The following is a 15,056-nucleotide window of genomic DNA, read 5'->3' on the forward strand; positions in this document are numbered from 1 at the left end:
TTCGAGCCTGAGATAAGAATGGCGTTTTTTTGATGAACTGTCGCAGACGCAACGTGACGATGCACCTGACCCTTCAGTAGGAGGAGCTACCGCGAGATATTTGTTTTGGTTAAAATCATCTCATCTCAAAGATGTTTTTATGTGAATTAGTTAAGGGGATTAGTGGGATTGTTTTCATTAGTACAGAATTTTTTGGCTTTGAAAGTGACCTTGAAAATTTGACTTTTAACTCAATGCTAATGTCTCTATTTCAACCTTATTTAAAAATGGGGTGAAAGTGTTAAACCTTACCTGACATGTGCAAGCATTAACATTGATGACGTAATACGTTATACGTTATAAGCATGTTTAGTTTACATATAGCTAATGGGAATCATTGTGTATCCACCATTTTAATTTGTCAAAGTATCTAGACGGGATTTGTGGGAGGAGCTAGACTAATCATAATGTATGACGAATTTTACCTCACGAATTAATAATCTATCCCGCTGCGCATAGGAACTCGCGTTGCTACCAACCAATGAAATCGCAGTTAGAAAGACGCCATCAGCCCGGCCCACAAAACCCGCATAGATATTAACATGGAACACAATTATTCCAATTAACTGTATGTATTCCAGGGAACTTCGTAACAACCAAGTGCAAGAAACGTCTGAGGTCATAAAAACCTAAGTTTGTTAGTCATATACCTTCTGTCGTACATTTGTTCTGGCTATCTATTGGTAAAACGTGCCTTGCCAGATCTAGGGCCTAGCAAGTTTTTATTTTTTTCTATTAATTGGATTTCTTATGTGCGATTCAAATTTCCAACGAAATTTTTCGTTTTGAATCAGATGTAGGTGTAAGTTGGGATAAATTAAAACTGGTCTCGAGTGCCAGAGTGATTCATCGAAATTTAGTAGAGGATCAACTCTATCATTATTAGATAAAAGAAATTAATAAGCTAAACCTATTCTGCGTATTATAATAAATATCATCTACCTCTATAAATTGGCAGTCAACAGAAAGATAAAGAGGTGATATTTATTCAAAGGCAAATTGAATTAAATGGAAGTGCCCAGTAGGATGAGTGTAAAATAAAGTTGTTTTGTTTGTAGTAGAGAATCAAAATTTCCAAAACGTGTTTGAAATTGATAATACGATTAAACATTACTTTGAATGCTTGTAGAATAAAGTTGTTTGTTGTTTTAGTAACAATAAAACAAAATTTGTTTTAATTTTATCGATATGTTCCTGTCAAAAATTCCGATACCAGTGTGCCTTCGATTTGAAACTAATTCCACTTGAAAACAATAAATATTTAGGGAAAAACTACACTTGAAAACAATAAATATTTAGGGAAAAACTACACTTGAAAACAATAAATATTTAGGGAAAAACTACACTTGAAAACAATAAATATTTAGGGAAAAACTACACTTGAAAACAATAAATATTTAGGGAAAAACTACACTTGAAAACAATAAATATTTAGGGAAAAACTACACTTGAAAACAATAAATATTTAGGGAAAAACTACACTTGAAAACAATAAATATTTAGGGAAAAACTACACTTGAAAACAATAAATATTTAGAAAAAAAACACTTGAAAACAATAAATATTTAGGGAAAAACTATACTTGAAAACAATAAATATTTAGGGAAAAACTACACTTGAAAACAATAAATATTTAGGAAAAAAAAACACTTAAAAACAATAAATATTTAGAAAAAAACACTTAAAAACAATAAATATTCAAAAAAGCACTTTAAAACAATAAATATGTAAAATAAAAACACTAAACAAACATTTTGGAAAAAACGTCAACATAAAAATATTTAATAAATATTTAGAAAACAAACCTCCACTGAAAGAAACCTGACCAATAAACGTGTTTCAAATATTTCGTCGTCAAAGAAGTGTGTTTGACATTATTTACAATAAACTTAGTCATCAGCCAAACATAAAACAAATCCCTTCTTTACCCAACTTCAATCTCATGTCACACGAGAATTACAACAGCTCTCACGTTACCCAGCCAGCCAGCCAGCTTATTGCACGGTTTTGCGCCAAAGAGCTTTGGGAATTTCTCTTTCTTAGCATGCATGCACACTTTCAACGAAGGATGGTGATCGGTATGACAAAACGTGCGTTAATTGCCCGGTCATTGTACGAAAGAAAAGAAGACTAGTAGGACAACGTGACATAAAATTGCAAACTGATCGATTTATTTCCCCCTTCGAATGCGCGCGAAAGATTCATCGGGTTACTGGCGTACACGAGCTGAAACCACGAGCCCGTTGTCGCTTTGGACTGCCCAGGATGGACAGTTTGCAAACTAGGAGCCTAGGCTTTCTTGGTAGTGGAATAGAAAGAATGATCACGTTTTTGTAAATTTTTAAAATTGCCTGAATAAACTTGACTTTTTAAGTTGCCTATAATTAATATTAAAATAATTGATATTGTTATTCATTTGTAAACAATGATGTCCACTTGTTGTTTACAATCAATTCTTCCTGTTTTAAGTCATTAAAAAAAATTTGTAAACAATGATTGGAGGTTCTTCCTTTTTTAAGAAATTATTGAAGCTAAGATGTTAATTTTTCATTTATTTTAAATGATTAAGATATAGGCGGCATAGATCTACCTTTCATGAAAAGGTCGGGATGTAGAGGTGTGTTGGGCACCTTTGGTTGTCTTATAAGACGCGAAGAACATTGATAGGACGGTATGTGGACAACAAAGACGGGTAATGGCTTCAAAAGATAAGGACTGGTAACGTTGAAGCCCTGTCTAACGTCAAGCAAACGACACTGTATTTTACCTTTATGCAAGGCGGATAATCTTCTGATATTACTCAATTTTTAAAGAGAGTGGATACTAAATAAAGTAGCTTAATTATAATTATTGAAATCGAATTAATTGATTCTAACTAACGATAATCTTAAATTGAATTTCATCAGTACCCTAATTTTATCAAATAGAATAAAGAATCGTTAAAGTTCCACGTGTTCTTCAGCGTGACACGCCTACGCGTAGCTTGAATATTTGAAACCCTTTTGAGCAGGGTTCATACCGAATTACCAAAAACAGATTTCCAACAATTTCCCTGACAACCGAGTTCCTACGCTCTGAAACAAATTTTCCTGACATTTAAATGAATTTTCCCTTAACAATTAAATGAGTTCTTGGTCTCTAAACCAATTTCCCTGACCTTTAAATGAATTTTCCCTAACAATTAAATTAATTTTCCCTGACAATTAAATTAATTTTCCCTGACAATTAAATTAATTTTCCCTGACAATTAAATTAATTTTCCCTGACAATTAAATTAATTTTCCCTGACAATTAAATTAATTTTCCCTGACAATTAAATGAATTTTCCCTGACAATTAAATGAATTTTCCCTGACAATTAAATGAGTTCTTGGGCTCTAAACCAATTTCCCTGAAACTTAAATGAGTTTTCCTTAACAATTAAATGAGTTCTTGGGCTCTAAACCAATTTCCCTGAAATTTAAATGAATTTTCCTTAACAATTTAATGAGTTCTTGCGCTCAAACCCAATTTCCCTGACAACTAAACGAGTTCTTGAACTCTAAACCAATTTCCCTGACAACTAAACGAGTTCTTGAGCTCTAAACCAATTTACCTCACATTTACCTGATTTCGTCTACTCTAAACCAATTTACCTGACATTTACCTGATTTCGTCTACTCTAAACCAATTTACCTGACATTTACCTGATTTCGTCTACTCTAAACCAATTTACCTGACATTTACCTGATTTCGTCTACTCTAAACCAATTTACCTGACATTTACCTGATTTCGTCTACTCTAAACCAATTTACCTGACATTTACCTGATTTCGTCTGCTCTAAACCAATTTCCCTGACAATTAAACGAGTTCTTACACTCTGAAACCAATATCCCTGCTTCCCACGATCCTACGAACCCTGTTTAAAGGGATCAAATACTCATAAAAACAAACTCCCTGGAAATCAGGCGATAGCTAGCTAGGCCTAGATCGAGATTCTCACTCGCGAATCCCTTTATTCCAGCGTCGAAACAAAGGAGATATTACGCAAATTTCACCTGACGTAAATGAAAATACTAAAAAAGGCGATAGATAGCCTAGCGCATGCAGCCGAGGCGGCCGAACACGTTTTCGAACCAGTGATTCTGAGGCAGTGCTCAATTTTCATCCTAGATTTCAGAGAGCAAGATAAAATCGGTTTGGAGCCTTGGACTGACTTTCCTTTCGCTCTAGGACCAAGTTGAGACTGGCGTATAGACTGGCGTTTCTTATGAGAGAGTATTTTTTAACTCAGATGACGTCAGTCTGCTCGCCAGTGATCTCGTAATAGAAACATCTCCAATGGGATTCAATTTAATAATGTAATCTTATATTTAAAATCGCTATTTAATAATAGCGGGCTATGGACGATGATGAAATGTTATTCAAATAGCAAAGGTCTGACGTCAATCCCAAAAACAATTTATATTCAATGTTTTTTGATATTAATATTACTGATAATTTAAGTGAAATAATATATGGAATTTCTTTTTAATTATTTTAATACCGTTTGTCTAAATATTACTTATTTTTGTAATATATTGCGTAATGGCATAAGTTTATAAGTGATATGTTCCGTTCCATAAGTATAAATGGCACTAGCCATACAAGTTCGTAATACTACTGAGAGACTTACAGTTCTCGAGATAACTAGTTCGAGAAGGAGAACGACGGAATTAAGCGAGTCAATTGAAGTACTACCCATCTACACTCGGTGCATGGTGGTTAATTAATTTTGCAGCTAGGACCAAGTTCCATCTAGGTCCTATTTAGCCTGAACTTACTAAGCCCAAATTTGACAGCAGCGCCTCCTCACCAGGCGTATGTCGCTTTACCCTGAATCTATGACCTCCCTACTTCAACGACTTCAAAATTACAAGCTCCAGTTTCTAAGTTACCAGAGACTAACAAACTTATGGATGGAACATATCTTATGAACTTATGGTAAGGATGTATGGAAAGATAAATTACCTTTTATCTCTAAAAAAGTTAAACAATTGACTCACTCTTTGTTATTCCTATTTGCATTTGTTATTACTTCAAACAATTCGGAATTGCCTCCTGTTTTTTTAAACTCGGTAATTTGTACACCTGTCATTAAAACCCGGTAGCAAAAAGATCAAAACATAAAAGTTTCCTTTGTAAGCAAAATTATTCAATATTAAACACAATACATACCTGTCATTGTATTTGTTCCTATACAGGGTGTTCCAATCCAAAAAGGGGTGGTGGGTAATTATAGGACCGAAGTATAGGTACATGAGTGGGATGCGTGGATGGTTCTATAGGAAATCAACTGAATTTTGAGTGAATCGATGAAATGTTAAATGTAACTTCAATTTATGATTAGCCCTTGGATTTTGATTGAGCCACCACAAGGGATGCCAGCACCTCCTAACCCACAAGTTACGAATGAACATTGGAGAAGTGTTTATGATTGGATAACCCCCTTAATTATTGCCTGTTCAGTTTCTTACTTACTAATTAAGGGGCCATCCAATCATAATTAAACACTCCTTCAATGTTCATTCATGATAACTTTTGTGTTAGGGGTGCACATGCACTTCCCTTGTGGGGGCTCAATCAAAATCTAAGGGCTGCTCATAGAAGTTACTGATTTAACATTTCATCGATTCACTCAAAATTCAGTTGAGTTCCCATAGAACCATCCACGCATTCCACTCATGTACCCATACTTCGGTCCAATAATTACCGTCTCCCTTTTTAGAAGAACACCCTGTACAATACTTTAACTTGGTGATCACGTAGCCCGTGCATTATGGTTTCCCGTCAGCACATGTATGAACATGTGCCCAAGGCTGCCTTCTATTCAAGCGTGCTAAAATATATGCGTGCAGAATGGTAACGACTTTTATGACCCCATGTCAAATGATAAACACGGCTGGCACTTATTACCTACTACCTCTTTCTTATATCAGGAATAAATACAGCTACTAGGAATAATTGTGCACCCATATATATCTCCCATGTTAATTTCTATGAATTCGGGTTTTGTGGGTATACCGGGCTTGAGAACGCCAAGGTCATAATTCTGATGGCGTCGTTCTAACTGTAGTTTCATTGGTTGGTAGCCACGCGAGTTCCTAGGAGCGCTAATCGCAAGGTGCAACAGGCAGTGAGATAGATTATTAATTCTCTATGGGTAAAATTCGTCATACATAATCGTTAGTCTAGCTATAGCTCTTCAAAACAAAATCTGCACTAAGATACGTTGAGTGAAATTGGATGGTTACACAATTATTCCTAGTAGCTGTATGTATTCAGGCTTATTTTAAAAAAACTTGTTGACATTTCTGGTTAAGATCACGTTTAAAAACATGCAGAGAGAGATTCGAATCTCTTGAATAAAAAATAAACCTGCTAAGGTTTTTATGTTAAAGTGGCTCTTAAAGAGAATAGTTTTGTGAATTGAACCGGGTGGGTCTCTCCTCAACATTTTTTTAGATTCAAATTCCTAGCTGACCTTTCTTGGTTTTCCCTGACTAATAAAATCAGGGAAAATTGTAGTTATTGAAGTTCTGCAATTTTCCCTGAATTTATTAGGGCAAAAATGCTAAACATGGATGGCGCTAATTACCTACATAATAAATTATTCAATCTCCATATGCTTCTCATAGCAGACGACGTTTAGAAACCTATCAAATCAGTTCCAATTTATAAATTTCGTAACATTCCAGGGTTTCCTCAACTATTTCTTGTAATTTTCCCCACTACGCCACAAATGATCAACCAAGATGTCGCTAGTTACACACAAAACCGTTATACCATACCATGGGTTCTCGTAGCAGACGATGCATTAAACATTTTATTATTTCTTTAATTGCAATCGACTAATAGCACCCAATGTTAGTTCATTCTAGAGCCTAATACGGTCAAAGATAAGGGATTGCCATTACCCAATTAGAACGTTATGACACACCCTGGGTTCCCGTAGCAGACGATGCATTAAACATTTTATTATTTCTTTAATTCCAATCGACTAATAGCACCCAATGTTAGTTCCTTCTAGACCCTAATACGGTCAAAGATAGGGGACTGCCATTACCATTATCCAATTATAAATTAGGCAATAATATTAGTCATTCGACATCCCTTTAAGATAAAATAGATTATACCAAATAGGAGTGCAATGCCATCTGTATCAAAATTTAGAAATTATATTGTTTATTGACCTCATTCTTTTAAATCTTTACGATTATAACTTATGCAATTTCATAAAACGAGAAAAACAAATCTATGAGATTATGTAATTTGGGAAAGAAGTGGCCTTATTTCAGTATATACAAATCAGTATAAAAAAAAATTACTTTACCAAAATTTAATATAACCACTTGTATCTTTAGTACGCCCTTAGTAACGGGGTTTTTTTATAGGGAAACCTTTGCTTGTAAAATCGAAATAATTTCTTATCAGCGAGTTGTTCAAGTTTTTAATAACTGAATTCAGTGATATCTGTTTTAACTTTCCTTTGTGGGTGCTAATGTACTTAACTACATATTTTAGAGTTCACACTTTCAGATTAAACTTTTACTCAAGGTTCAGGAAAAACAATTGACGTTATTTTGAGAATAAATTATTGAGATTTTAACAGGAATACATATATCTAATTGGAATAATTGTTCACGCCTAATAATTATGACGTCTTTTAAACTGCGATTTCATTGGTTGGTAGCAACGATAGATCGGTTAAATTTCAACAAACAGCTTTGAATAAACGTTGAGAAAATGGGTACACAATTATTCCTATTGGCTGTATGTGTTCCTGATTTAAATTGTTAGAAATGAGAAAAAACCAGAGCGTTTAATAATTTATATTAATTCACCTTTGACCTTTCATTGGGATATGAATTAAATTTGAAACCAGGATTTCATTTTTTGAACTTTTTATGGTCCTAATTGTATTGGGGAGTAATTTGTTTTAATAACATAACCCTACAATACTCTCCATAAGTATGGGTGTGCAGAATATGCTTGTAATATCAGCATTGTAACCTTTAACCTCTATTGAACAATTCGTATTTCATAAAATTCTCAAAACATTTTACCATATTTATTATCGGTGTGAAATATTTTTAGAATAAAGACAAAAACACCGCAATTACTTCTACTTCAATTAAAATTAACAACTAAATTAGTTAGAGCTGATTAACTACCTTAACGCCCAGAAGGTGGAATCGAACCACTCCGACGCTAATCGGCTACGGGTTTGAAGCCCGCACCCCGGACCACCGAGGCTCATCTAGGCGACTTCAATAGTAAACAATCATCCTTATATACTAGGAGAATCCTCGTAACGCAATAATAGGAGCACCCTAGTAGAAAATACGTAATATTAATTACACCCAAGGTCAAATTGAACTAAACTCGTGGTTAAACCCTCAAACCATATCCCATCTAAAGGGTTGTCAGAAAAAACCGCGCCAAAACCAGCGGCGCTTGTACGAAATTCTCTCTTTAGAGTAGTTTCGGTTAACTCCATAGAGCGACTACATCGCTTGCTAACAAACCTTCAATAGACACACACAGTGTCATTTTAACTTGACGCGGATACGTAAGAAACTACAAGTAACGCGGTACAAGTTAACTTGGGAGTATAGAACGGAGCTGACCTTGTTATCGACGTTTTTCAAGTTTTCCTTTTACTGAATAACAATAATGAAATTGAGAGATAAATTTTGTTTTTATCAAAGCCTGGTTTAAAAATGTTTGAATTAATTTGTGTTAGGTCAAAGTATAGGTGACCTTTTAACCTTTGCTCCCCCTCCGTACCTTAACCAGAATACTCCATTTTTATTTCATTAGCTGATGTAATATACCCTTAATTTAGGGTTAAGATGGAAAGTATGTTTCATTAAAACAAAGACGTTAGAAGGGGCTTCAAAGTTGCCAGTCCTGTACCAAATTTGGATGATCCATTGGTCCGTATTGTTTGAAGCCATATCTTAATTTATACCTATCAACAAGGTGGTCAAAAAGTAGACTCTATTTGACCCCCAACCTTCAAAAAAGGGTCAAAATGTTTAATTTTAAACCTAACTTATGACCTACGCCATTTTAAAATACAATATTTAGTTTCTAAAATTGAAATTTTCCAAAAAATATTCCAGTTTACAAAATTGTGAATTGCCTCTTATGTTGTTTACTATAACTTCTCTTTGTTTTTCATGAATAAACAATTTAAATTTAATTTTAAATACGAATTCTCGTAAGTGTTAATGTTAACTTTACAAATAAATTAAATACTTTCGATTTTATCACATGAAAAAGTTTCCTATTGGACTGGGAACTCAACTGAGGTCGTCTCAAATTTCAAAAGAATCAAAACAATTAAAGGTCACCAGGAAAAACGTGGATAAAATATGAAACCTAAGTTCTTCCTCTTGAGTATTTAAAAGGACTTTCTCTTTCTCTTATCATACTTGGAATTGAATTCCACTTGGTCATTCTCAATTAGGAAACGACCTTATACGGCTATCAAATTAATATAAAACATCCCTGTCTCGTTTCAAGCCAAAAACGTGTTATTTTAATAATGGTTTGGGATAAGATTTTATTGGCGGTTTGGTTTCACAATTGTTATTTTTTCTCGAAACTGGATGAAGCAATTATAATAAAACTTGCAGGTAACATGCTCCAAATAGTGTTAAATAAAATGGTTTTAGTTACAAGTTTCTTGGAATAATAGTTTTTGAGTAATTAATTATTATAGTTTGAAGTTTCGGTAATGTTAAGTTCATGGGCGACTTATTTTCACAAAAATTAAAATTTTGTGAAATTGGCTATAGCTATTATCATGAAAATTGGTAATAATGTAGCCCTAACTATACTTAAACAGAGGTGTTAACCACAAGTACGCCAAAAAAAAAAAGTAGCTTTAGTTGAATTAAATTATTTTAATGTGATGTATCGGCAATGATAAATCTAATTGTAGAAAAAAAAAGCTTTTAAAATTATTTTCCATGGCACACGAAACTCATTTTCATAAACTATAGTAACATCATTATGCCTAATTACAAATTACACATTAAAAACTGCAATTATTTAGCTGTGTACCTTTATAACCACGCCAGGTACACGTGCAACAAACGAAAAGCTTAACCCATCAGCCGCTAGGGCTTCCTTTGTCGTTTGTGTTTACAGACCGACTTTTTAGCCACATCGCAAATATATGTGTGGGTTATTAGTTTAACCTTGTGTGTAGAAGTAGGTGTTGTTATTTTAAGATAATACTACTCGACAGTCCGATACTATACTCCCTCGACTAAAGACGCTTGTTGAGAGAGGGGTGCAAACATCATAGGGGGCGTCTATTACCCTGGTCTCCTCCAAGAGAGTGCTCCGAGCGGCGAGCTGAGCTGAGTAAGCTCCAATACAGAGCCAAGCAGGCGAGGATTCTACAGAGTAATTTCGGAGGGGGGTGCTTTAGGAGCACTTTTGTACTAGAGAATACTATTTGCCCCCGGCACTAACGTACGTCAGAGATAGAGGGTTATGACGTTGCAATATATATAGGAAATAAATTACTCTATAGACGAGTGCTAACACAATTATGTTACATTGTATCGATGAGATAGAAATAAGGGAAATGGGGATTCACTAGGGTATATTTCAATAGAAATAAATTCATTTCAGTAAGTAAACGATGTGGCTTAATTATGGGCTTGACCATTTTGTTACTTACCGTTAGTTTCGCGTTAAAAACGTTTTCATCGAGGTATAACGTGGATATCCACGTGCTTTTAACAGGTCCAGCGCCACGTGAGGGGGACGGCAAAAGAGAAAGAAAGCAATTATGGCTACGATAAGCCGTCCCTCGGAACGGCTCGGTGCAAACCGTGTAACCTTCAGAATAAAAGACCATGTGACGTCACGTTTTACGGCGAGAGTTAGGAGGGTGTGAGATAAAGCTAAAGTGAGAAATGGCGGGTTAGGTGGTGGTGGGAGGAGGGGGGTAATTACACGAGAGAAAACACGTGAGTTCGGAGATAATGAGAAAAGGCGGGAATAAACCCAGTTTAATACCACAGAAGAGGTACTTTTGGGCAGGACTTTTTACAATGGTTATTTACAATAAAGATATTATACAATTTTAGCGTTGGGTAGTTTTGTTAGGTTTATATACAATGTATGTTTGCGAAAAGGAAGAAACCTTTAAAGGAACTAATCGCTTGTCCTTTACTTTCAAAAATTTTAGACCTATCCTTTATTTTCACCTATGATTTTATTTGAAATATTCTATATTTTTCTTGTTATGCGAGAATCTATGACGTTTCACTAAAGTCACTTCATGACAAGCTCCAGTTTGTAACCAGTGACAAACTTATGGAAGGAACATATCTTGTAAACTTATGCTCATACTTAATTTAGATATATCTTTCCATGACAAACGCGTAGCTTATTTGTTGAAATTTCCCAATAACATAACAAATAGGAATATTTTCAAAATGTTTCCCGTTTTTAATATTTTCACAAGTCTTTCTAGATAAAACAATCAACAAAAGTGTGCAAATAAGTTAAAGCAGAAGGGGATAATAGAAGAAGTGTGAAAGCCACTCTGTGTCCTCTTAATATTCTTTAGTTATGTAACATGAATTATTCTTCCCAGGCGAGGGACCCTCCTTTTTGTTAATTTGCTCTCCCGCTCATTAAAACTTAATTAAGATGGGTAGCTTAACTATCGCACCGTGCTAGGGTGAATTAACTATAATTGTTTGGTATTTACTAAATCCCAATGCAGCAATCAATTAACCCACAAACCTTGATTGTCTTAATTGACGTGCTGTAACAAAAATGAATCCACAAGCGCCTTGGCAAATAGTTGAGCAGCGCTAATAGATATAGTAATGATGAGGAGGAATTAACTATTTACATGGCGTATGTGCATGAGTCGGTTTAGCAATTAACCTTGCTATAATAAATGTTAATTTAATTCTGATGTTGGTTGGTTGGGAAGAATAGTGTTACAATTACGATACCCGCTTTGTGGAGGTGGTGGTACACTTCTCTCGAAGAGAAGAAGTATTATATTCTTCTGATATAAGTTAAAGAAGAGTGAAAATGAAAAATAAATGTTGATATTTGGACTGGCTAATCAGATGGAGCAAAGATCAACATTACACTCAAGTGTCCCTAAAAGCTAACCTTTGCAACCGTCATCACGAACCATTTGAAACACTTATTCACTTGTTTTTCGCGACAATGCCAACGTTGAATAGTTGCTCCCTAATTCTAATAAATTTCCAAAACCAATTCGTAGACAAAAATGAAGTTTCAGCTACCGACCCTTAAACAATTTTGTATCACCAAAATTAACGTCCAATTATGGAACGCCCCAGACGTAGTGGACAAGATGACCACCCATTTTCGTCACCAAGTCCAATATCCTTGGAGAGACATCGAAACGTTCGTCAAATACAGGTCCTTACATTTGAGTTTACCATTGCTATTGGAAAATCAACTCAGGAATCAAATAAGTTTCGTTGGAAATGAAATTAAAAGATGGTTCCGAACTTATTACGGCGTAGAAACGGAGTATGATCAGCTCCTACCGCATTTGCTACTGAAACGAGCGTTTATGATTAAGTACATGACGAAACTACAGTGGACTTCCTTAGGCAATATTGATATTCATAAAATGGCCGAATTTTGGGTTAAAGGTATGTTTATTTTTCAATGAAATTCTTAAGTGCTACCATAGTTTTGTCATAAGTTTATAAGTGATATGTTCCGTTCTATAAGTATAACACTTCCTATACAAGTTCGTAATGCTACTGAGAGACTTACAGTACTCGAGATAACTAGTTCGAGAAGGAGAACGACGGAAGCGAGTCAATTGATGTCCTACACTCGGTGGTTAATTAATTTTGCAGGACCAAGTTCCATCTAGGTCCTATTTAGTCTGAACTTATTAAGCCCAAATTTGACAGCAGCGCCTCACCAGGCGTCTTCGCTTTACCCTGAATATATGACCTACTTCAATCACTTCAAAATTTCAAGCTCCAGTTTGTAACCAGTGACAAAATTATGGAAGGAACATATCTTATGAACTTATGTTACACCAACTAGCTGCAAGATACTTTTCACTAGCTTAAAAACATCCAATTATTGAACTTTCCTCGCTTGCGTTTAAATGCTTGTTAGTATTCTCCCTTTCTATCCTTTGTTTCTTTGCCGCTAATTAGCAACAAAATAAACAGCATGGGCGCCTTAATTGGACGTCCATTATATAATGGCGCTCTCCACTCTCCAGGAGGGAAAGTAGCCTGATTGGGCGCATGCGCTTGCGACCGCATGGTAAATCGAAAACACATCGTACTTAATTCGAAACCTTAATGGAAATTTGAACGCACCTTTCAGACCAGGACCTGACAATCGAACGACGCTTCGCCATCGCCTGTAACTTCAACTTAACGGAGGACATCGCTTACATTTGGCGTCATGAACTACGACAAATATGGTTAAAAAACGGTGACTTGGCGGCAATTCGCAAATGGAAGCCTTTGCTGGCCAACTATTGGATACATTGCCTGGAAGGCGAAATGGAAGAACTGGACAAATACGTCACTAAGGACAACCCATCGACTACCATGCACAAGGAAATGTTTTTGGAAGTTGCCCGAGATGGATTCGAACCCGCTATGGAGTATTTTTACGAGAAACTAATTGACGAACACCAAAAAATGTGTCTGTTGAGATTGCATTACAATAAACCCATCATTATGAATGACATTGAACTATTCAAATTTCTGTATAAAAGGCTTAGCACCGAGAAACTGGTTCAATTTACGCGTAAACATTACAACAGCTTGTACAAAAGCGTCTCCAGGTGGCCCTACTTCGATTGCCTTTGGGACGTCGTTATTAACGGGATGGAAGACATGAGTGATGGTCAGTTCTACTCGGTACTTTTGCTCTCCATTGTGAGCTGGAGACGAAACCGACACTACCAAGACGGCGCAAGTTACTTCAAATACTTATGGAAACATTCGAAAAATCGTCGCAGGGATTTCATATTCTCGCGTCCAAATCGGTTGTTAAATTTCCTTAGTCTTTTAATCGGTACTCGAAGACCAGATATCGTTCGTATCGTTTTGAACGATATATTAGATTGGCAAAAAGATTGTACCACTTCGATTTTCATCGATTGTTTCAAACTGTTCGAACCAATCATAATGCACGAACAATGGGACTTAATCGGGGATTATTTTAAGGTGTTTACACCAACTCTTTGCGCTATGCTAGAATCATTCATGGATTTAGACTTTCAAGTTCTAAACTCGACCGAACTTACCGTAAGAAGGAAGTGGATTATGCGCGGAAGGTCAAAGTTCGAAATGAATGTTAAGGTCATGTATCTGAAAGATGATTACACTAATTGTACTCACGCGTTTCATACAATACATCAAGTTTATAAAATGTATGAAAATGCAATTTTAAGCCGATCTCGGCTCACGCATTCTGCGCAGATTTAATATGAAAACTTGTTAAATATGATTTTATTCGTGTATTAAAGTTTATTTTCTTTGTTTAAAATTGTTTATTACTACTATGGTCAGTTGCCCTATCTGTCCAAAAATGGAACACCTATTTACTAACTTGGAACAATCTGTTCTAAAATGGAACACCCCTTCCCTAACTTGGAACGGTCTGCCTTAATATGGAATACCCTCTTCCTAACTTGGAACAGTTTGCCCTAAAATGGAACACCCTATTCCTAACTCGGAACAGTCTGCCCTAAAATGGAACACCCCCTTCCTAACTTGGAACAGTCTGCTTTAAAATGGAACACCTCTTTCCTAACTTGGAACAGTCTGCCCTAAAATGGAACACCTCCTTCCTAACTTGGAACAGTCGGTCCTAAAATGGAACACCTTTTTCCTAACTTGGAACAGTCTGCCCTAAAATGGAACACACCCTTCCTAACTTGGAACAGTCTCCCCTAAAATGGAACACCTCTTTCCTAACTCGGAACAGACTG

The 15,056-nt window shown here is 35.5% G+C and overlaps 1 protein-coding gene and 1 non-coding gene across 2 annotated transcripts; one reads left to right on the forward strand and one right to left on the reverse strand.

The window, feature by feature from the left end:
* Window positions 1-8,237: 8,237 nt before the first annotated feature.
* TRNASTOP-UCA (transfer RNA opal suppressor (anticodon UCA)) lies at window positions 8,238-8,324 on the reverse strand. The gene has a single exon. It is a non-coding gene; the product is annotated as a tRNA-Sec (tRNA).
* Window positions 8,325-12,242: 3,918 nt separating this feature from the next.
* On the forward strand, window positions 12,243-14,611 carry LOC149618379 (uncharacterized). The gene is made up of 2 exons (XM_089855014.1): window positions 12,243-12,735; window positions 13,436-14,611. Exons 1-2 carry the CDS (start codon window positions 12,342-12,344, stop codon window positions 14,548-14,550), a joined length of 1,509 nt encoding a protein of 502 aa, XP_089711140.1. The 5' UTR covers window positions 12,243-12,341; the 3' UTR covers window positions 14,551-14,611.
* The last annotated feature ends 445 nt before the right edge of the window (window positions 14,612-15,056 follow it).

Source organism: Phalangium opilio, unplaced genomic scaffold (genome assembly GCF_054372755.1).
Source record: "Phalangium opilio isolate 3A_F unplaced genomic scaffold, DU_Popi_V2 ptg000209l_1, whole genome shotgun sequence".
In the NCBI taxonomy this organism is placed as follows: domain Eukaryota; kingdom Metazoa; phylum Arthropoda; class Arachnida; order Opiliones; family Phalangiidae; genus Phalangium; species Phalangium opilio.

Bases quoted from the DNA above. Each gene is read 5' to 3' on its own strand.
- LOC149618379 (XM_089855014.1), top strand. From the start codon at position 12,342: ATGAAGTTTCAGCTACCGACCCTTAAACAATTTTGTATCACCAAAATT. The intron at 12,736-13,435 runs GTATGTTTATTT...CGCACCTTTCAG, and splicing joins GGCCGAATTTTGGGTTAAAG to ACCAGGACCTGACAATCGAA.